Genomic DNA, 21,981 nt, shown 5'->3' with positions numbered 1-21,981 from the left:
TTAACATATTTTGAATACAAATTAAATTATCATAAATAATAACATTCGTAGATTCGTTGCTTGTAGTAGTAGTAGAGTAGATTGAAAAGTAGTTAGTAGCTTAGCTCGCAAATGGAGAGACGATTCGTCTTTCGCAGCCACTTGCGGCAGTCTACATACATCCTCGATTAACTTCGATCCGTAAAAAAATATCGTTTCCGTATCGAAATAATTTTATTCTCGCTAAATAAAATATTAATTTTAAACGAAAAAAAAAAACAATATTAATAAAAATTTACAAAATAATTAAAATTAAATTTGTTGAATATAATTACGACGTTAAGGTGATCAAGAATATAAGATCGCATCACATTTACAAGGCAAAGTCGTATGCATTATAGGCGTTTATTTAACAATTCGTTACAATCAACGTACGGTATAATAATGCGGTTAACAAGTTGTCTATTTTACTGTCGAACGAAATTAACGGAAATAATGCAGCTTGACGTAAAAATGTGCACGACGACGTGGTAACGATCGCCGCGGAAGGGGTAATAACATAAAGTTTCAGTTACGACCGTTTCAACGTTCGACTCGTTAATCCTCGCGTGGCCATAATCTCCGTAACGTATTTCAGCTGCTTTTGGGAAAGAGAAAGAATTACAATAGGCGATGAGCGCGCAAGGTGAAATAGCTCGTCGCAAAAACGCGACGTAAAAAAAAACGCGGAAACCCTGCGGAAACACGCGTTAATCGAACGGTTCGAGTAATTGCATCCACGATGCAATTATTTAATGAGATGCATTTCTCCTCTCTTCAATTCGTTTTCTGTATTTCATCAGCGCAATAATCGAAAGAAAGACAAAAGGAGAAATTGTCTCTTTGTTAATTACTCGTGGAAACTTACTGTAATTTCGAATACAAAAGTACTCTGCGACGAAGAGTACAATAGATATGTATCTTTGCGCTGCCCTGGTTTTTCTTTGCGCGAGACTAGATTCGTTAGAAGTTGTCTTTTCGCGTTGTTGGCGTTTATCATCAAACTTTTACGGATACGTATTATCTGAATCCAAATAGATTCATATATTTGAACAATTTTTATAATAGCAAAAATAATGATTTTTGCAATAGCTATGCCAAAAAAGATGTCTTATAAAAATTATCGCTTAATAATTGCTTTCATACCCAACGACGATAAATTTTATTTTTAAAAAATTATAATTTCCGTGTAGATTATTTTTATAAATTAAAAATATACGTATTTAATACTGTAGTTAAATATTGATTAATTAACAACATCGCGAGAGGGAGAGATAAAAAGGGGACGGAAAAATTCCGCGAAATAGGCTATTAAAAAATTATACTCTATTTTGACGATCTAAAATAAAAATGCGTCGATTTCTAATTTTCCAAGTTAATCCAATTTAGAGAAAAACCGATGCGGATTTCGTAGTAATTTCTTTTAATTCGTTCATCCCTTTTTTTTTCTTCCTTTTTTTTTTCTCGGAAAATAAATTGATACGCAACTGTAATTACTCCTACGGAGTCAATTGGCTATTGATCGGTCGTTCATTATCTATCGGTATTGTTCTCGTAATCGCTTCTGTTTTCCACGTATTGCGCATTCGGGTAGATCTTGAAGAGCTCGAAGATGAGACCGTTCGACCATCCAAAGCCTTCTTGAACGTTGTATTCCCCACCGCCGCCGCTCTCACCGGGATGCAACGCGTTGTACTGAAATAAAAAGATTAATTATCCCGCGTAATCAGTCGTCTCTCGGATTTGCAAACCGAATCTGAGTTCGCGCGAAAGTAAAATTAGGACGCCCCGCGGATCGTCGCATTTCGTGGTTTCCGTCTGACGGCGACGACGGCGAGTTAATTCCGCCATGGGACCTATCTTACGGGCCGGAGAAATCTAATTTCTCCCGATCGCGAGAGAGTTTGGACGAACTTTCGTCAGTTAGTTAAACGACGCTTCGCGACTGAGCGATCGCGCTGCGAGAGTTTGCTTCCCTGTTAAGTTCTTGTAAAAGCGTTCGTCGATGATGGTTGTCGTATCAAATATTACATCCCACGAGTCCACAAATCTTTTTTTCTTCTGAAATACCAAAACCTATGAACTATTGAATCTAAATAAAAACTCAGAATGCAACGTCCACTCGTAGATCGTTTTGAATTAAGAAAATTGTTTGTACGATAATTGAGACATGAGATTCTATACGATAATTGAAGACCCCACGTGGCTTTGTAAATAATTGCAAATGTGCTTTAACGTATTTATTTGCATTTTACCGTAGGCTACATGATAAATCATCGCGTCGAAACTTTCCGCGGTTGTTGTAACAATTTCCGATATTAAAACGATGTGATATAAATCGAATGTGGACAGAGGGAGAAAGTAAAATGCTCTTCGTTACTTCCCCGATTCTCTCGTAGGACTGGACGTGGGTTAGCAAACGAGAACAATAAAAAAGTACTCCGTGCACGGTATATTCTTCTCTTTGTCTACTACAATGTGGCATTTAAATTGTCACCGGCCTTATCGCGCGCCTTACAATGCCAGGAAATAGCTACCGTACGAATTGCTGCTCGTTTTAGAGAGACAATCAATATCGTAGAAAAATTACATTTTATACAATTTCATTGAAATAAAAATGTTGAAAAATTGTGCCTATTTTGAAAAAAAAAAAAAATAGTAGAACAAAGTAATATTATATAAAAATTTGACACGTTAAAGTTATAAAAACAAAATTTAGGCATTGAAAAAAATACGTAACGTTTATATTTTCATGATGTTATTGCACGAATATTAGTGATATTCAATTTTAATCGTAAGCGTTGTGATTATTGTTTTTAAAAATACACTTTAAAAATTATATTTTTTATTTTACTTTAATTTTTTCTCTTTTTGAAATTAATGTCGATATTGGATATCATCAATTAGGCACTTTTGTTTTACGACTGAATGATAAACGAGTAATAACGTCGCGTTATAAACACCGATGCGTTTATATCGATGCAATGCAAACTCGGAGATGGTTACAGAGTTGAAGAAACGATTTGCCGTCGTATATGTTCGCGGCCTATCGCATTAAGTCGACCTTTATGTTTCCACTTTGCTTTATCGAACGCGCGAATCGTTCTTTCATAAGGCGAAATGCACATTAATTATTTTTCCTTTTTAAATGAAACTAACGAAAGATAATTGCTTTTCATTGAACGTAAACGACTGCGCGTAAGAAAATTGCAAGAGAATTGCAGATTAAATAATTCTCGCTGAGAAAAAAATTGATTTTAAATTCAAAATAAATATCGCTCGTGTCGCGTACGTTTTTGCCAATTTTATTACGTCTCAACTATAAATGTTGACATAAAAAAAAAAGAAAAAAGAAATCAAGTCGTAAAATTTATTCCTCGATTCGAGGACACGTAGGTCGCGAAACGTGTCGTAAAAGAAAGGAACACCTGAAAGATATGGCGAGTCGCGAAAACCGCCATGAATGCATAAAGTATCTTTAATATTGTACATTTGCCGGCGAGTTCGACGTCAATTTTCTTTATTGAAAAGTCGTACGAGTAATATATTTCGTTATCTCTTTAAACTTTTTAGCCTCGGATATTTGCTAAACTTTTTGTTTCTTACATGCCTCTCTTGTTTAATTAAGAATCTATCCCTTACTACTTCGCGGCGGAGCATATTTACAATTCACGACGTTCGGTATGCTTCTGATAAAAGAGGTTCTTTTACAGCAGACCGGAAATTAACTAGAATAAATTGTCCCCAGTTATTTCTGACGAAAAAAAATGACTCGATATAAACGTGACATTTTCGCGCGTACCCTTGATAATTAATATTCCGCGCTGCTTACTGCAAATGTTATGCAGATTACGACGTTAGGGAGAAAGCAGGAACAGCAGACGTAATTCTCTGGTACTTCTGAATGAGTATGTTTTTTTCGCACCCCGTCACTCACGCTTGAAGAGCATAAACATGTTTGAAAAGCACATTTCGCTACGCTTTTTTTTTAAATTTATTAAACGGCGCGTGATGAAAGTATTTTTCATGAAATATCGCAATTATTTATTAATTTATTAAAATAAGTTTTACTCGATCTTTTTTTTTTTTTTACGAACAGCATGCGATTCTGTTGGTTTGTAGATTTATTTTATACAAGAACGATTACGTACACCTCACGTGACGATATTACACGTCGGACAATCAACCGATTAATAACTAATTAATTAGATATTAAAAACCGACGAGCGCCATATTCTGTTAGGGGGGGTTAATTACGAAGCTTGAGCCCGATAGACAAAGTTGTTCCGCAAATAAAGAGAAATAATTTCAATTCTTTTACGTCAACGCCGCGCGCCTTCTCACTCAGGACGAAATAGCTTCGGCTCGAGGGCCCCTTCTCAGTCTCAGGACGTGGCGGGCGCAAGAAACCTTGATTGAATCGATCGAGTGTGTTTGTTCAGCAAAATGGACTGGCTATTTCCTGGGAGAGAGCTCGTTACTGATACACCGGTATCGACACGACGTGATTTGTACGGAGTACCCAAGTGTAAATTTCACCCGCCTTTCTCCCGCGATGTTCGCAATTATCGCGACTTGAATTACGCCATTGAAATACTTTCGTCGAACGTCCGCGTAACTAATACACGCCGGAAATACTGTGCGCCGGAAGCATTATTGACCGCGGCCCCTTAAATCGTGGACGCTAGAAGAGAGGAGTCAGTTCGTTAATATTGGCGAGAATGTCGAAACGAGCGATGCAACTTTCTAGCGTTGGAAAAGATTTATTTCGCAAGCTTGGTTATTTTTATTCGTATAACGTTATTAAATTTTTCAGAAAGAAGTAAAAATAATAAAAACGCATAGCCGGTATACATTTTTGTTATAATATCGCAAGCGTATATACGTATAGTAACGCTTATCGATAAATTGTTTGACCACCAAATGTTTCAGCACGAAAAATTGTAATAAACGGTACAATTGCTTATTGAGCCAATAGTTTAATATAGCCAACTTTTGCAATTAAATAAATTCGATAACTCATAAGCGTTAAAAGAGAATAATGAAAAGTAAATATTCCCATATACAGTAACGTCCATAAAATGTATTTCGATAAAAAAAGAGATGATTTCAAATGCACAATTTGTAGCGAGATATTTAACTGTTTAACAAAAATTTATACAATGAATATTACGATACCGTTCTCGATTTAACGTCACAAATTAATAGCTTAGTAAAGTCTTTGCAATTAAGATTTCACAATTGAAAGATTATAATATAAAGCGAATACACAGCAGAGGTTTTTTTAAGTACAGTTTGTAAAAAGTAAAACTTAAAAATTTCCACCGTTTCAAGTGAGCTGTTTAATATCGCTGCGATGAAAGTTGCAATAAGTGTCATAATCGCTCGTAAAGGGCGTCGATCGGTCCGACAATCTTCGCAATTAGATAGATTTAATAACGAGAGAGCCCCGATGGAAAATAAATAGAAGAAACGCCCCGTTCGCGAAGATGTCGACGAGCGTAATTTAAAAACAAGATCTTTCTCCGTTGATTGCGACACCGCCCGTTACGGACGCCGCCTCCTTAATATGCATGAGCGCACGATCGACAGAACGTTTTTCCCTCTTTTTCCGGGAGAGAAAAAGAGCTCGGTAATGTATAAAATACCTTCTCGCAGGCGGTGCGCTACTCCTAATCGTGCCGCTCCCTGGCACGCAACCAACCCCCCTTGTATTTTCCTCATCGCGAGCGAAGGGTGGCGAAGCAAAACAAGACGGATTAGAATGAGCCACACGCACGCCCCCACACACACACGCGCGCGCGTATACGTCCGACAATATTTCCTCGTGGCTTCTCATCCCTCTCGCGTTTCCCGTTCCCAGTAGAGTAGCAAGGTGCGCGACAAAGGAAGGAGACGAGGTCAGCCTCGCGCGCGTCACTCGCATGTCCGCGTTACCGTCCTCTCATCTCATATCGAAATTCGAAACTCTCTTTCGAAATACATATATCTCGTCGCGTTTCCGTATCAAAAAGACACACGAGAAGATGCCGCGAACGCACGACACAAAAGTGTTTGCTCTGACGATATTAAATGACGCTCTGTCACCGTCCGTGTTAAATATTACCTTGCGCCGGCGTTCTTTTTTTCTTCTTTTTTTTTTTTTTTTTTCTAACGTCGACGCTAACGACATGTGTAGTATCGGCATTTGGACCCGATAGCCAACGAGAACACATCGGCAAATAAGTTTCGATTAAACGTGAGAAAGATTTTATATTACGGGAGGGATATGCAATTAATAATGGATTAAAACAATGTTAATTGCAAAATTACGTATTGTCGTCGTTTTTTAGTATTAATTAGCCATCTCTGTTATTTGCACGCTAATATGGAATATTATTGGCACGAAATAAATTCAGGGCAAATAAAAAGAGAAGGTTCGCGAGAGAGGAACGTAAAATTAATTTCGAAAAAATAGTATTAAAAAAAAAAATTGATATAAATATATTAAATATAAAAAAAATATATGAATAGGGTACGTTCTATATCTTCGTAATAAATCCTTTTTCGTTTCTTTATCAAAGAACTTCCTTTCTGTAGGAACTCATTTATATACTTCCTTGTCGTGAGAGACACTTTCTTTGACCTGCTCTCGAACTATGTGTCGACAGAATCCGCCGGGAGATTCAATAGTTCCGACGCACGTGATCGTGTAGGACATCGGTCCCGATTTGTCAGTGAAAAATATCCCTTCATCCTTTAGCTAGGGATCGCCTCGCGAACGAACGTAACTGGTTTTAACTCGCGGAGAAACGGAGTTACCTTCTCGAACATCTTGCCGTATTCGTCGTAACCCAAGAAATTCGACCTAAGCCACCTGTCGGCTAGTGTCCTGGCGAAGTTTTCCGCTTCTTTAACTTGAGTCTGATGGAGGCCGAGAATAATGAAGGATTGCAACGGCGGCCACGCGTTCGGGTAGTCCCATTGTTCGCCAGTGAAATCCGCGGAGGATGGGGTGCCACCTGCGACGAGACAAGCGTTATCGTTATCTTACGTTTCTAAAGCCTGATTGTGATTTGAAACAATCAAACTCGCGAGAACGGAATTGATAAGCCAGCTTAGCGTGAAAATGTGTCTTAATTCCATCGCTTTAGTTCCACCAATACGTGATGCAATATTGATTGCGATTATTGGTCAGTAATTTTTTTTTATTACAATATGTTTTTTAATTAATTTAATTAATCCAAATTTATTTCTTTTAATTAATGAATATTATTAATAATATTTGGCAGAAAATATTGCAATTTAGAGTTTTTATGTAAAAAAAAAAGTTTTATATTAAATATTTGATTGCAATCAATAATATGTTCAGAAATATTTAAATCGATACCCTTAAAATATAAATGAATAAAACGCGATAATTAAAAAAAAAATTTTTTTTTAATCGTTGATTTTGAAAATTGTCAGGACAGGCTGATTTCTTAATACATTTATACACTACGTGCTATATACTTGTTACTAATATTAAATTGTCAGACAACGTCCATTCCACGCTGAAAACGCCAGTTCTCGTCCGATCACTGAAGCTAAGCAGCGTTGGGCACGGTCAGTACTTGGATGGGTGACCGCTTGGGAAATGATTATTTGTTAAATTTTTTTATTTTAATAAAGCAAAATAATTTGTATTAAAATGATTAAATCATTATAAAACAATTTCTTTTCCTTTATTGTAATAAAAAAAAATTTAGACAACATCACACGGTGTTCCCAAGCGGTCACCCATCCAAGTACTGACCGTGCCCAACGCTGCTTAGCTTCAGTGATCGGACGAGAACTGGCGTTTTCAGCGTGGAATGGACGTTGTCTGACAATTTGATATTAGTAACAAGTATATATAGGCATGTAGTGTATAAATGTATTAAGAAGTCAGCCTATCCTAACAATTTAAAAAAAAAAAAAAATTTTGTTTGATGTTTTCAAGCGGTAACCCATTTAAGTACAGATTGTGCTCAACGCTGCTTAGTTTCAGGTATCGAACGAAAACTGTTTTTTTTTTTTTTTTTTTAATCAACACTTTATTATTTATCTTCTAGTCCTATTTATCCTCTTAAGGAATTATTACTTCGCGATATATTGTATCATTGCGGCGCTACATCTACTACGGAAACAATTACGTAACTTTATTCGAAATAAATTACAAAAATAGAGAGAAGAAAAGGAGAACTTGACTTAACTGCATTAATAATCAACTAAGTAAAAGTGAATCATGATACGATCTGAAATTCAAGTATCTTCAAAATAAATCGTGATTACGAACTACGAATCGGAACACTGTCATTTACAGTGTTCCAATTTCCCGTAACTTCTTTTATCTGCGATCTTTTGGCAAGTCCTTTGACCGATTCTATCCTAATAAAAATTTTGATTGGCCCGCACTGACATTCTTCCCCCTTCAACTCAATTATTCGCTATTAATCGACGTTTCATAAAATATAATTAAGTTCTTCTGTTGTTCCTCAAGCGTCCCAAAAATTGAGTTTCTCTATCGAACAACTTCCAAGCAAAATGTTCTTCACCGCAAAAGTTTAAGGTTTTACTCATTTGGAGAACAATTCTCCTGGTGTTTTGCGAGAAAGCGATTCTGTTGGTTCAGTACAGTATTCTAAAAACCGATTCCCGAGCTTTCTGCCGCGAAGGTTAAGGGTTGATAATGGTATCAGGTGCGCGTCTTCCACAGTTCAAACGTGTCACGTCAAAATAATTTGCGATATTTTTAGAGTCAATATCGACGCGCGACGAGAAGTGCTCGTATAAAAAAGAAAAAAGAAAAAAAAGGAGGAAAAAAGAGGGTGGGACCGCAGCGCTCTTGAAGGTGCGGGGAATTGATCTCGGCGAGATTTTCCGCGAGTCACTGTCGATCGCAGTGCCGCAATCCGATTGAGAGACATTTTCCGCGCAACCGTTCAATTTTCTCGTTTGCGGATCGCGAGCGACGCAAACGATTCGGTCATTGATAAGTCATGATTTATTTCTCAGTTTCGCCTAGCGTTCGAGATTCCCGTTCGCTCTCCTTCGATCCGCACATACGTTTTCCCTATTACGCCGTTATTGCGAATAATGATGCTTCAACCGATCTCCTCGTCTCTTAAGTGCACTTACGTTTCCCTAAAGATGATTATTCGCAAGGGACTATTGCAGGTAACGATGCTGTTTAGATTCCACGAAAGATGATATTCGCGTTTATTATTTTTGGCTTTGCGCGCAATGAAGTAACGGTAGGTGGGTTACAAGTAGCGCGTAGAAGTTGCTGAATTTCGTTTTGTAATCGAGATAAAGTACGTGCTAATTTACTCTAGCTGAAACCAATTGTGTACATTATAACGGTACATATTACGACAAAGTCTGAAATTAATTCAGCAACGGCTTAGCGGTGGTTTGCACATTGCTAAACAGAAACAATTATTGCTGTTTATTAAATTGTAATTCTCTCGTAATAAATTTGCTGAATAGTTCGGATTAATTATTTTCGATAGCACCAATCGAAATCACGTTTAACGTTTGACGTGTGCTACAAATTGGTAGCATTGTTAAGATTCTCTCGTTCGCATTCCGTATATTATTCGAGGAATATTTGAATGCAATATCCGGTTTGATGCACACTCACAGCTACGTGGCTGCCGCGATGCCGTGCGGAAGCAGATAATTGGCGAAATCATTATTTGCCTGATCCGGAATAATTGACGGCGTAACTCGCGAGCTGCTTCAGCAACTTCGGCAAAAGAAAATGAAAGATAAACGTTCCGGCCGAGACGTGTATACCCGCGAGAAGCGGAAAGGCGGAAGTTGGATTAACTCGTACACTCCATAGTTGCGTGCACACAATGAAACGATCGATCGGACTGTCGAACATTCTTTTAACCTCGCGTTATCTTTATCTATTTTTGTTACCTCCGGCATACTTTATTCACCCTGTTTCGACTTGCATTTCGACTTTGAAATGCGAAAAGCACGTACGACCGGTGAGAGAACGGGATAAAAATTTGACGTAATCCGATTAAGAAAATTTCAATTTTATCGACTCGTAAATACTTAGTAATGGAATTACGAATGGTTTGTATAGACAGGAAAAATTTTTGTTAAAGTCGAGCGTTCTGGGCTTTACCTGAAACGTCTGCGGTTCTAAATAGAAACGTATTAAAAATTCTATTAATAGTTACAGCATGACGTATTTTTTTTTAATTTTGCGATAATAAAAAATAAAGAAATTGTTGTATATGTAGCAAGAGTAATCGTTTAACTCACCAAAGTACGAGTCAATTTTGTTTTTTTTGAGATAAGAAACGGCGTTCTTTGCATAATATTGCCTAAACTTGAAGTTGTAGCTCCGGGTATACAGAGGCGATAGATTCGAAGGGTAGAACATATTCCTAGGTTGCTTATTTATTGTGTCGTAATCGAGCCAGATTCCTTCAGACTCATTCCAGAGTACGTTGTCAATCGCTTCTTGATAGTCGTTGGCAATTTTTTTGTACAATGTGCCTTTCTGCAACGAGAAAAAGAGAAAAATAACAACGGAGCGTACGGACACCGCGGTATAACGCAATCAATAACGCGCGATTGGAGGCAAAATGGTAAACGGTATTACGCCATATATCTGACCAAAAAGCAATTTCTTTCGGATTTTTGGCAATCATTTAAATTTTGAAGCAGGGCGATTTTGAGCTGGGCGATTGCCAATTGAAATCTACTAGATAATTTTGTTCATCTTTTATCGCGCAGTGGACACTTGCACTTTTTTTTTTTTTTTTTTTTTTTTTTAACATTAAACCAGAACCGCGACGCAAGACGTTATATCTATGTAAATCGCTAAAATTCTAATTAGCCAAAACCTGCTAAATTACTTTAATCCGATCGATCCGTATTGATCTTCTTCCGCAATAAAAGAGAGACATTCACTTGTGATAACTCTACGTAATAAATGAGGATTGGGAATAATGCAGTGCAATTTCCGAGGCGATATTATCGCTCCTCAAGTTATATGCGGCGATAAACAGCATTGTTCTCGAGGTGCGCGCGAGGTACTTTGCGTTGCGTGGACGTTGTTTGAGGAGCGATCGAAGAGGAAGAGCGGTACAGCTAGAAGCTTACCCTCCAATTGTGTAGTATACTGTGAATCTTGGAAAGTTGCCTGGCATTTTTCTCTAATATCGCGTTGAGATCGACGGGTATAATGTCGCTGGTAGAGACGTTGAGAAGACTGAGACTGTCGTTGTTGGTCCGTATGCACCATCTATAAGAAAAGTCCCAGCCACTTTCCGCTGCGGCTTTTAGGTTGTTGTAAAGCGCTACTTGCTCCTGCTCCGGCACTTTCTGCGCGAGACGATAATCCTCCCTATGAGAACACGCACATGTTCGTTCGTTCGTTCTTACGTGCCGACCCCTTTATAATTAACGCGATGATGGAAGACCTTCCCCAACCTGGTGATCGATGCAAGTGTCGAAACGGATACCGCGCGGTAAGAAACGGACGAGCCGGGGTCGTTACGTACCACCTCTCGATTGGGAACTTAAGAAACGCGAGCTAGTGGACGTGATCCATTAAGCGAAAGAGAGAATCGAACGTTTTCTTCCGTCGCAAGCTTCTCGGGAACGCCCGACGTTTCTCAAATATACAAGTTAAAATTAACGATGCAACTTTTATTTTAAAAAAGTAAACGCGAATATTGATGCAAGCCGAGACGAAGTCTCAGCGAGCACAAACGCGAAAGAATCCCAAAGACTTAACAACCGGTTCTATATTATGTAAAATTTGTGGTTTTTGAAACGTTTCGACAGTTACATCGTTTACCGGGGAAAACTTTTCAACGGTATATCCCGCGAAGGAAAAACTTACTTGTAACTTTCCGGTCGAGGTCCATTACTGTTGACCACGTAACGCGCCATTCTGTACGTCTTGCCGTTTTTCTTTACGTCCACCGTCTTTTCATCCTGCCAGTATTTAAACTCCTTCTCGAGGGTTGCCACGTGCTTCCTCAGAAATTTGATATCGCCCGTCTTTTCGTAATATTTCATAACCTGAAAACCAAACGCTTTAGTTAGTCGTTGCGGGGAAAACAGACTTCGAGTTACTCAAGGAAACAGCGCGAAGAAAAGACAGATCGTTTGCGAGAGATTCGCTATGGGCGAGATCTCTAAGGCACGAGACGGAAACCGACGCTCGAGCGGTTTTCGAGACAAAACAACATTGTTTGAGTGTACGTACCATCGGGATTAACAAGGGCGGTTGACTTCGCGATAAGTAATAAACTCTGCCGCCGTTTGGTATGAAGCCGTATCTCTCTACTATCGAGAGGAAATTCTCGATCATCCCCTTAACGGTATGGGGCATGTCGCATAGCAAGAGACCCTCGATTATCCAGTAGCTGTCCCAATAATAAAACTCTGTAGCAGAATTCAAAAATTTATTTCAAGAACTATTTCCTCGTTCTTTTTACTTGTGGCTCATTGCGGGTTATGCGGAAATAGCCGCAAGATATCCGACGAAATATTAAAAAATTGAATATCACATGAGCAGTCGGGGTTATTACGAAGGAGAAGTCAGTTCTTGGTTTCATTTAAAATTACAATACACTTTTTAGAAGTAAGTTCGAGCGAGCAGAGATTTTGTCTACAATAGAAAAGTTTATGGGATACGCATATAACGATTATCATAAAAGTGACTATCGTTTCTTGACTTTTAACAACGTAAACACATGAAAGCGTGCAAACGACTTCTAATAACGCGGGGGACATAAAAATAGGTGAGCGCAATCGCAAAAATGTCAACATTACCGTCGTAAAGAATGGAAGTTTCTACGGATACGTAATTCTTCTCAAAACTTTCCAAGTACAAAATTTTTATGCACGCGACAAAAAAAAAAAGAAAAAAATCTACAAAGTTGAAAGTGTAAAAGAGCAAAGTCAAATACTTTCAAGATTTATCGAATAAAATCCGTTTTATGCAACAGCGCTAAGTATACTTCTTTATTGATATGCAAATCGGGATTAGTCAAATATTCATTTCACTCGAACAGAATTTACTTATCGACAAAGTACCCCGATAGTCATATTGATTTTTTAATATTAAGAAACAAATTTCCATTGAGGAAACAAAAGGAAAAAAAAAAGAGAAAATTTACCCTTGAATCTTCCGCCGGGAATGATGAAGGTGTTGTTCACGTAAATCAAGCTGTGTCGTTGCGGATTGACTATCAGATCTGAATTGATTTTCCTCGCTAAAGTTTTCCAAATCGTGTTCAAACGTATTACCCACTCGCGATATGTGGGATCCCCGATGGTTTCCACGATGGAGGGACGTTCCTTCCAGTCCGGTAGCGTCGAATTATCCAGTTCGTTCTTCGTGGCAAAGTTTTTCTCGACAAACGCAGCCACATCGTTGCGATTAGGCGAGTTGTTGGTAGCTTTCATCAAGTCTTTGAAGCTAACGCAAACCGAATCATATTAGCTTTGTTGCAACGCTCCTAACGCGCTTTACTATGCTCTCTGTCTTTCTCCGAATTTATTTCAAAAGCTTTGTGTAATTTAGCAGAATTTCTTTTTAAAGAATAAGATTAAACGATTAATAATTAACAATCTGGCGAGACGTAGAAGTAAATAAAATAATATTTGCATTCGTGAGCGGCAGCCAATAAGTTATACAAAAAAAAGCACACGTGCATAAAACAACATTTAAATATACTTTTAATTTCTTTCGTGCATTTTGCGAAAGAGTATTTAGCATATATCTTATTAACGAGTGTTATCTTGGAACGGAAATTTTATTTGATAACAGTTGGCGATAACAGATATTTCTGATATTGTTAATTGAACGTTTAATTTTAGTCTTTTTAACACAAGTTCCTTGCGTTAGAAATGCGAAGTATGTAATTCCAAATTGCTCTATTCCTCACTTTTCAAAGGTAAATGTTTGCTTAGACTTTATGAAAATACTGCACCTTCCTGGCTTCTGTCTTGCAACACAGAGGGAGTGTACGATGTAGGAAATATTATGAGATTACCGGCTTATGTAACATGTCTGCAGAAACGGACGCGAGTCCGGTAATCCGAAACGGTGGACTCGTAATCCCAGTATGCTCAACTCGTTATCCTCCTTGTCTTCGTTATCGCAATCAGGACGTAGTCGCGCGGTTTGATCTGAGAGCATAATCCCGAGCGGCGGAGAAAAGTTCCGTGGGTTCGGTCGACCGAATGCGGGCGTAGTTGTCGCCCGTCGTAAAACGGAAGTCGTAAATATCCCTGCACCGGAAGCGATTTAACGCGGACGCGAAGGGTCGACAGATCTACTCGCTACAGGAATCCGTTGCAGAGTTGAGATAATGGAAGCGTCTCTGTCTCTTCGACCGCGTGTTGGTACGTAAAGTTTGCATCCGGCGTTCGTGCCAATTTCCAAAACCTTTTACGAGGCACGTAACATTGAAGTAAGCTTAGTATTTCGACAAACAGCGAAGGTAGACGAGAAATTTTGCATGGAATTGTTTAGACGTCACTTCGTTGTAATTGCCGTACGAGCAAAGCGAGTTAATCGACAATTTAATTGGTAATTAATTCACCCGGCAAAATTGCTCGCGGTAAAATTTTCAACTGTGCTATTCGTTGCGCGATCAAATCCGGTGGGAAATTATCCGGTTTTATTTAATAAAATATTACTCGTGTTACTGCGGTTAAATTACTGATTAAGTTAATTGCGAGCTTCACTCCGTCCTTGACCGCTACGATCAAATACGCGATAAAGATTGTCGCGCCGAATAACGTTCGGTTTCACAAAAGTTCGGGCCGACACGCATCGCCATCGCGTATACGAGTTTGCTTTTAGGAAGTAAAGCTACGCGTATTTGCTCTCAGCTGCCGTTGACGCAATTAAGATCCCCTTCATACGGCCGGCCGCAAAATTTGATTACACCCCGTGCGAGGCAGACCTAAAGCGACACCCTCGTGCGCTTCCAATCCAAATGACATGTTTATGAAGATCGAACGTCAAGTATGCACAAAATTACGGATCTTCGAAACTATGCAGACACGTTCCCGCATATCGAAGCGATACTGATTATTATTTTATTAGACACGTAACCAAGTATTTTGTGATCTCCGAGATTCGGATTTTGCATTGTATTGCGGAAAGAAAAAAGATCAATTTTTTTATTTAAAAAAATACATAAAAATAAAATAAAAGAAATAATAAATTTTATTTATTAAAATTAAAATAATATCTGTAATATGAAAAATATTTAATTTGATTTATTAGTATTTTTTCTTTGTTAATCATTCAAATTAATTTGTCTCTACTTCTCACTGTTTTTAAGCCAGTTTATTTTAACATTATTTTAAAATTATAAGAAAATCCGTGTTATATTCTCGACGTTCCGAATATTCTTAACATTTTAGGAATAAATTAATTTCGGTATAAATGGTGGGAGAGAGGAGAGAGAAAACCATTTTAAAATTCATTATATACGGGCATCTACTCCTCTCTGTTTGCCGAGACAACGTATTAAAATATAATGCTCTGTCGTTGCGTGGTTTACTTTTCACTTTGTTAGAAATAATAGCGTTGTTTAAGTTACAAAAGAAGTTACAGGGTAAGATATCTTATGGATAGAACTTGCATAAAATACTACTGGAAAATTCATAAAACAACATTTGTTCATAATGTTTACAGTGTACGCAGAATGTTCTAAACAACATATCGTTTCCGAAAACTGTGGGGGGAAAATTAGAATCGAAGACGTAAAGTCGTATACATATAATTTTATAAAACTGTCGATTGTTATGAAAAAAAAAAATTAAAACGTTTAGGCAAAGTATGAATACAAAGATATAACGATATGTTAGCATTAATAGCGCGCCCGAAAGTATAAAAAAACTTTTTTTTTTTGGCTCATACGTATAACACATGTTTTTTTGACATATAGAATTTATTAAAGTTACTGTGTATTTCACGAAATAAATCTATTTTAAAGACTTGTCACGTCAAAAAAAAAAAAAAAAAATTAAGAATATTAGAGAAAGGTTCATCAAAAAAATCCATAAATTCTAAATTAAATATGTGCATACTTGATATTTGTATTGACATTGATAAAGTATAATACACGTGTCAAGTAATTATTAATGTTTTACGTAACTGTAATATTTATATACTTTATCAATTTGTTTGAACATTTATCTTCTTATCATTTTTTTTATCTTTTGCAATGATTTATAAAAGCTAAATACGTTTTATGCGTATAGAGATAATTGGCATTTGAAGAAAGACAGGGAGGGATTTACCTTTTTATCTCATTTCTATCGTTTCAATTTACTTTAAGAGATTTCTTCAAGTGGCTTAAGATATTTCAAAAGCTCAAGGCGAAAACTTATTTTGTACAGCGATGGAAAATCCGTAAAGGAAACAGACTTAGGGGGGAGTGGCGTGGAAAGGTGGAAATAATCATTTCTCGTCTTATTCTTTGGCCTAGGAAGATATTAAGTTCGCGTTACAAGCGTCGATCTTTAGCTTTTGTATAAAAGGTATCAACTTACTTTGCGATGGTTACGTCCGGATCATTCAACTGGTAGAGATCCACGAAGGTCTTGCTGTCGTTGAAAATTCCCGCGAGCTGCACCGTGTGCAGCAGTGGTCCCTCGCAGTAAACTTCGCTAGAAATCAATACAAAAACGAGATGCGCGTGACGAAAATTGTAATTAACAACGCATTGTGTCAATTAGGAAAAAATGATTAATTCAACGTTTGCTTTCACTCGCGGCGATGTTTGTAGTACGTGATGCAGTGCGTTCGACAGGTGGGATAACGTGAAATTAACAGATTTTGTCAAAGTGCGTTTGATGCAGTTGCGTCAACGTAGCTGCAAATAGCGGCAAATCAAAACGCTCATTGTTGTAGTTAGGAGAAAAGAAAAACAAAAAAAAAGGTGTATGGGACATCCTGAAAGCGGACTAACAGGAAATAATCATTACGTCATACGCACAGCTGCCAGTTTATCTCGCGGCGCGAGTAATTACCGGACGGCTTAATGTCAAGACCTTTGATAAATTAAGTTCAAAAGAATGAATAAATAATAAAACTTCACCTTTAACAGTGCCTTGCGCACGACGGGTTCTCGCACGCATTGTACACCTTGTTGAAAATAACACTTTAATGAATTCGCGCGCTCTGTATTTGCTATCCGCGCGGACCGCATACTTAAACAAACGCATATGGTCTTTGCGCTTGCAAATTAAATGTCAACTTAATTCTAGGTGATGAAAGGCCTTATAAGGTCATGGAATGTATGAATTCGCTTTTTATCTTGAAATTACAAGGCTTAATTTTACGTAATTACTTCAATAGAACAATTGAGAGACGAACAGAACGTTAATATTTATTTGTTTTACTTTATAAAAAAAATATAACGTTCTGTCAAAGAGATAATTAAATATAATAGTTTAAAAAAGTAATATAATTATTTTATAAAAGGGCTCAGCATCCACGCATAAATTTGCGCGTGGATTCTCTGTTTAATTACAGTCATAAATTAAGTAAATACAGATAAAAGCAAATGTAAAAACTTTTCTGAATGTACTTTATAAAATTAATCCAATGGTTTAACATTGAAAATGACAAACTTTCGAAACGATATTATTTAGTTTTCATTGAAAAGGGCTAGAATTGAAATTTGCGTTGTAATACAATTTGCAGTTTAAAAAGTTACGCCTTGGATCTGGAGAATTCTTACTATTCTCTCTTACTATTCTTTAAGAAACTTTTCCAATCAGCTGTTTTATCTTAAGATACCAAATGTCGATATTTTCTAACGGTGACCAAGGGCCTGTCCCAACAATTTCAAGCGAAACGACAACTTTAAGTGAAACTCGAACGAGACTGTTATTTTTCCGCGACAGCCACGTCGACGTTGATGTCAACGTCGACGGAACGTAAATTTCCGTCTTCTGAAACCGATGGATCATAAAATCGAGTAAAAAAAAAAAAAATCACGCGTTCCGAAAGCGTAGTGAGAGAAGTTTCTTTGCATGGCTCATTGTTTTCCTGACATCGGAGCACAATGAAGTGCTTCGTCTTCGTATCAACAAGAAACGGCGTTGATGTGTCACAAGAGACTACCCTCGATCTTTTCTCATAGAGAGTTCTTTGAGGGAAAAACCAAAGCTACGAGAAATCGGGGAGCAATAAAATCCATTGGTTCTGCCACTGGATAAATTTTTTCTAGACTTTTGATTTATCGAAAACTAACATTTTTTACGTGGAATTAATAGTCTTTTATTTACATAATATTTTAATATATTTTTTCGCAAATCTTATATGGCATATAAATTTTATTGTTTTTTTTTTTCTTTTTTTTTTAAATGTCTTCAAAGAAGAAAGTTTAATAACTTTGAAACCATTTAATAAGTTTGAAATAATTTAATAACTTGGAAAAAAAATTAAATTACTTTGTAAATCCCTCGTAAAAAGACTTCGAACTTGATGTATTACTTGATATTTTGAATAAGCACTTCTCTCGTATCTATTTTCAAAACGTTACTTTAAAGTGGGTATTAAACGCGGGCTAATAAATGAAAAAGTGACACTGCATATTTAATTTATTACAATTACATATTGTTCCCTTTAGAAATAAACTTGATAGATTGCGATATATTTTACCGGTATCAGTAGATTATAAAAAAAGATAGAAAATTTTTTTTAGTGTAAGAAACAAAAATTGAGATGTTATCGATTAAATTATTCCAGCGAAAATTAACATTTTAATAAAGTTTTAGGTTTCTATATCATTACTTTTAATTTCCGTGTAACACATTCCGGCGTACTTTTACTGTCAAAATTTTAAAAACACTTTATATAAATGAAGTACGATATAACACAGCTGGTCACTTCACCGTGAGTACCTATTCTCTTGAGATAGATAGATCATTAAAAGATAAGCAGCGCTTAATTGATCCAGTATAAAATATCTCCCAGATACTTAAGAAGAGTCTCTAATTAAAAAAGTTGACTCGTCTAACAATATTCTTTCATCGATTATTCAGTAGTGCGTTCAACGAACGCGTTTCACTTTTAATTCATCCGCAATTATAGACTGAAATGGATAAAAAATTTCTCATTCTCGTTATCCGTCTTAAAATGCCCGTTTATCTTTATAGAAAATCTGATAATATCGTTCGCTCTTATTACCTATTATATGATTCATGTTGATAATCACTAAAGCGAATCTTATCTATCAATACACCTTAATTGTATCGTGTGTGCTTAGTTTTTCAATGAATCGAATGGTGACGTGTTCGTAGCTCGCACTATGGGATCTTATCGAGTTGAAGGATACGAAGAATCGAGAGTCGAGAGTTTCTCCCTAAGGACGCGATATAAAGAATTGAAAGCCGTAAATCCGTAATTCTCACTTCTAGCAAACGGACCGTACGGTAACTTCTCGAGCATTTCCTTCGTCAAGGGATAAAACATCATTAACGGACACTTCGTGTTTTCCTCGCCCGTGTGCCCGAGGAAGAAATTTCGATTATGAATCTCGGTGAAACTTTTACGAGCCGGAAAATTCCGCGTTCGGTCCTTAAACGGCACAGGACAAAAATTGACAACTCTCATTTTTCGCGAAGTTTTGCTTGAGTTTCGTTTCCCAATTGTCTGAAAATTGATTTAGCCAACGCCGACCTTTTCGTTCATTCATTTCGTGATATTTTTCAGGCATTTATTTCAATATCATTAAAATGTTAAACTTTTAAAAGACTCAACGCTTAAAAATAATTTTCAGTATTTTTTTTCTATTGCTAACTGATACAATTTGAGAAAAAGCTATTCAACTATAATTAAATTTAATTAATCAAATTAAATTTTAGTTAATCAGCGCCAGTAAAAGTAAAAAACGAGTCTATTCATAATGAAAAATAAAATTGTCATTAACTATTGATAAGATCGACGTTAATAAATCATGAGCGCAAAAAGTTTCACCGGGCTGAAAGCAAGTAAAACAAATGACTTTCGTTCACGGTTCTATTGATCGTTTAACTGACGATTGATGATGACGATGCACGTCCACTATGTGCAAATATATCGTAGAATGTTATCAGGTTATTAGCAGATAAAACGTTATCTACTATAAACGTAATTTACTAAATTTTTGTAACGACATTATTCGACGCGAAATTTTGCTACAGAAAGAAAAAAGAAGAAACAATAGAGTGAGAGAAAGAGAGAGAAACAAAGAACTAAAGATTGCAAGAAGTCGTAAAACAGGGGTAGGTCAAAGTGCATGTGCGAAGAAGAACGAACACGGCGTACGTACTTATGCTGCGAGTCTGTAGATCAATTAGTGGAGCTCGTAACTTCTCGATTAGCCTTCCGTGGCTTACACTAAAATCCGCAAGAGATTTAAAACAATTAGCTTCCGTGATTAAGTAAGCGGCAATCGTTAACAAAGCGTGCCGACGCGTTGAAATATCGCTGCGTTATCCACTTGATCAGACCGTAAATAATTATGCGGTACGGCAGACGCGGTTTCGCAGCGGCGAAAGTTGCAAAAGGTATACTGGAGTAGAGCACGTATCAGAGAATTGTATACAAACATACCTCAAGAAGTTATCTCGCGTAGTACGCGATAAGTATTCCGTACGAGAAGTACAGTTGTCTTCCCGAGACAATGGCGAAAGTTTCACCTGCCGTGAATAACCCGACTGTCGAACGCGCGGGATTGCTAAAATAGGGTCCTAGTGACTGCGTAAGAAGCTCGACGGGCATGAAGATCTCCGCGTGGGCTCGTGCTAAATTCACTATTCGCATTTGCATTCTCCGTAAATACGTTTATCGCAATTGTTTACAAATAAGTGTAACAGCCTGTACAATAACAACATGTCCCTTTACGTGATTACGTAGGGTTGTCGAAGAACGAAAAACTGTTGTATTATTCAAGCGAAAATTATACGCTTTCGAGTAGCGACAAAACCGTTTCCCATAAACATTTTTACGTTCATTGAATTTCGCGTGTGGGTATTTTCTGTCTAAATATTTTTGAAAAACGGTCCGGTAAAAGAGATAAAATAATATCGAACGATAAACGCGAAATTGTTTATGAGACCGAGAGAGATAAAGAGCTTCCTTTCGACGGGTCGCCCCGCGCGATGGGGCGTAAGGTGCCGAAAGTGTGACGTTCCACTTTTGAAAAAATTAACATGTTCCCGGAAGCGATCGATTGAACCAGCGATCGATAGGACAAACAGCGAAATTTATGTGAGACAGGAGAATGGAAATGATATATAGTTTTCCTTCTGTCGTGCGGCAAACATGCTATCACTCACCTGTCGCAGACATCCTTCGGTCCAGGTGGAGACGCGTCAGAGGTGACACGTGCGATCGTAGCGGCGTCGCTCAAGGCGATCGCGAGCGAGATTATCAAAACCGTGGCGGTCATGCTCGACGCCGTCGCCGTCGTCGTGCTCGACCCGAAAGCTTTGTTGATCACCGCGTGTGTAGCACGAGGAAACGAATGGGGAGCCCGTCGATCGGAGAGCGTCAATCGTTGAACGCGGACGCACGCACGAGATCGACGACGGCGAAAAATCGGCCAAGTTCTTGCCCCCGGGACGTATCTCGGGCGTTGTAATCGTGCGCGTACTTGCTGATCGGTTATATCTACGTCGCGTGCGCGCGTGTTTGCCGATAACGCCGGCGAAGGCGAGTGGGCGACTTCCCCCTCGGCCGCCGGTTGATTACGCACACCGTTCGCACTATGCAAATTTCGGGGAAAAAAAAAATAAAGCACGCGCGCCACCGCGGTGCTTTTATCCGCCGGAAGATAAACTTCAAATCGAGACCGATAGCCGCGAAATAATCTGGCTCAAGGAAAAAAAGCGACGCGATCGATTGAGATAACACTGTTGTAGATTATAGATCGCTTATAGGTATTGCAACGCGTGGTGAGACAACGC

At 37.8% G+C, this 21,981-nt stretch overlaps 1 protein-coding gene, 1 non-coding gene and 1 pseudogene across 2 annotated transcripts; 1 reads left to right on the top strand and 2 right to left on the bottom strand.

Moving 5' to 3' along the window:
- Positions 1 to 368: 368 nt before the first annotated feature.
- On the bottom strand, positions 369 to 21,670 carry LOC139111642 (trehalase). The gene is made up of 9 exons (XM_070672075.1): positions 21,352 to 21,670; positions 16,573 to 16,689; positions 13,176 to 13,477; positions 12,260 to 12,438; positions 11,891 to 12,072; positions 11,146 to 11,389; positions 10,300 to 10,540; positions 6,820 to 7,019; positions 369 to 1,713 (listed from the first exon to the last, which is right to left on the bottom strand). The coding sequence occupies exons 1-9, from the start codon at positions 21,462 to 21,464 to the stop codon at positions 1,552 to 1,554; spliced, it is 1,740 nt and encodes a 579-aa protein (XP_070528176.1). The 5' UTR covers positions 21,465 to 21,670; the 3' UTR covers positions 369 to 1,551.
- LOC139111701 (5S ribosomal RNA) lies at positions 7,533 to 7,650 on the top strand (annotated as a pseudogene).
- On the bottom strand, positions 7,744 to 7,862 carry LOC139111697 (5S ribosomal RNA). Its single transcript, XR_011547256.1, has one exon. It is a non-coding gene; the product is annotated as a 5S ribosomal RNA (ribosomal RNA).
- Positions 21,671 to 21,981: the final 311 nt, after the last annotated feature.

This window comes from Cardiocondyla obscurior, linkage group LG24 (assembly GCF_019399895.1).
Source record: "Cardiocondyla obscurior isolate alpha-2009 linkage group LG24, Cobs3.1, whole genome shotgun sequence".
Taxonomy (NCBI): domain Eukaryota; kingdom Metazoa; phylum Arthropoda; class Insecta; order Hymenoptera; family Formicidae; genus Cardiocondyla; species Cardiocondyla obscurior.
The sequence above is the reverse complement of the archived record's forward strand: the minus strand, read 5'-3'. Positions and strand labels throughout refer to the sequence as shown.

Bases quoted from the DNA above. Each gene is read 5' to 3' on its own strand.
- LOC139111642 (XM_070672075.1), bottom strand. From the start codon at position 21,464: ATGACCGCCACGGTTTTGATAATCTCGCTCGCGATCGCCTTGAGCGAC. The intron at 12,439-13,175 runs GTAAATTTTCTC...ATTCTGCTACAG, and splicing joins TCCCGGCGGAAGATTCAAGG to AGTTTTATTATTGGGACAGC. The intron at 10,541-11,145 runs GTAAGCTTCTAG...TTCTCGTTGCAG, and splicing joins GTATACTACACAATTGGAGG to AAAGGCACATTGTACAAAAA.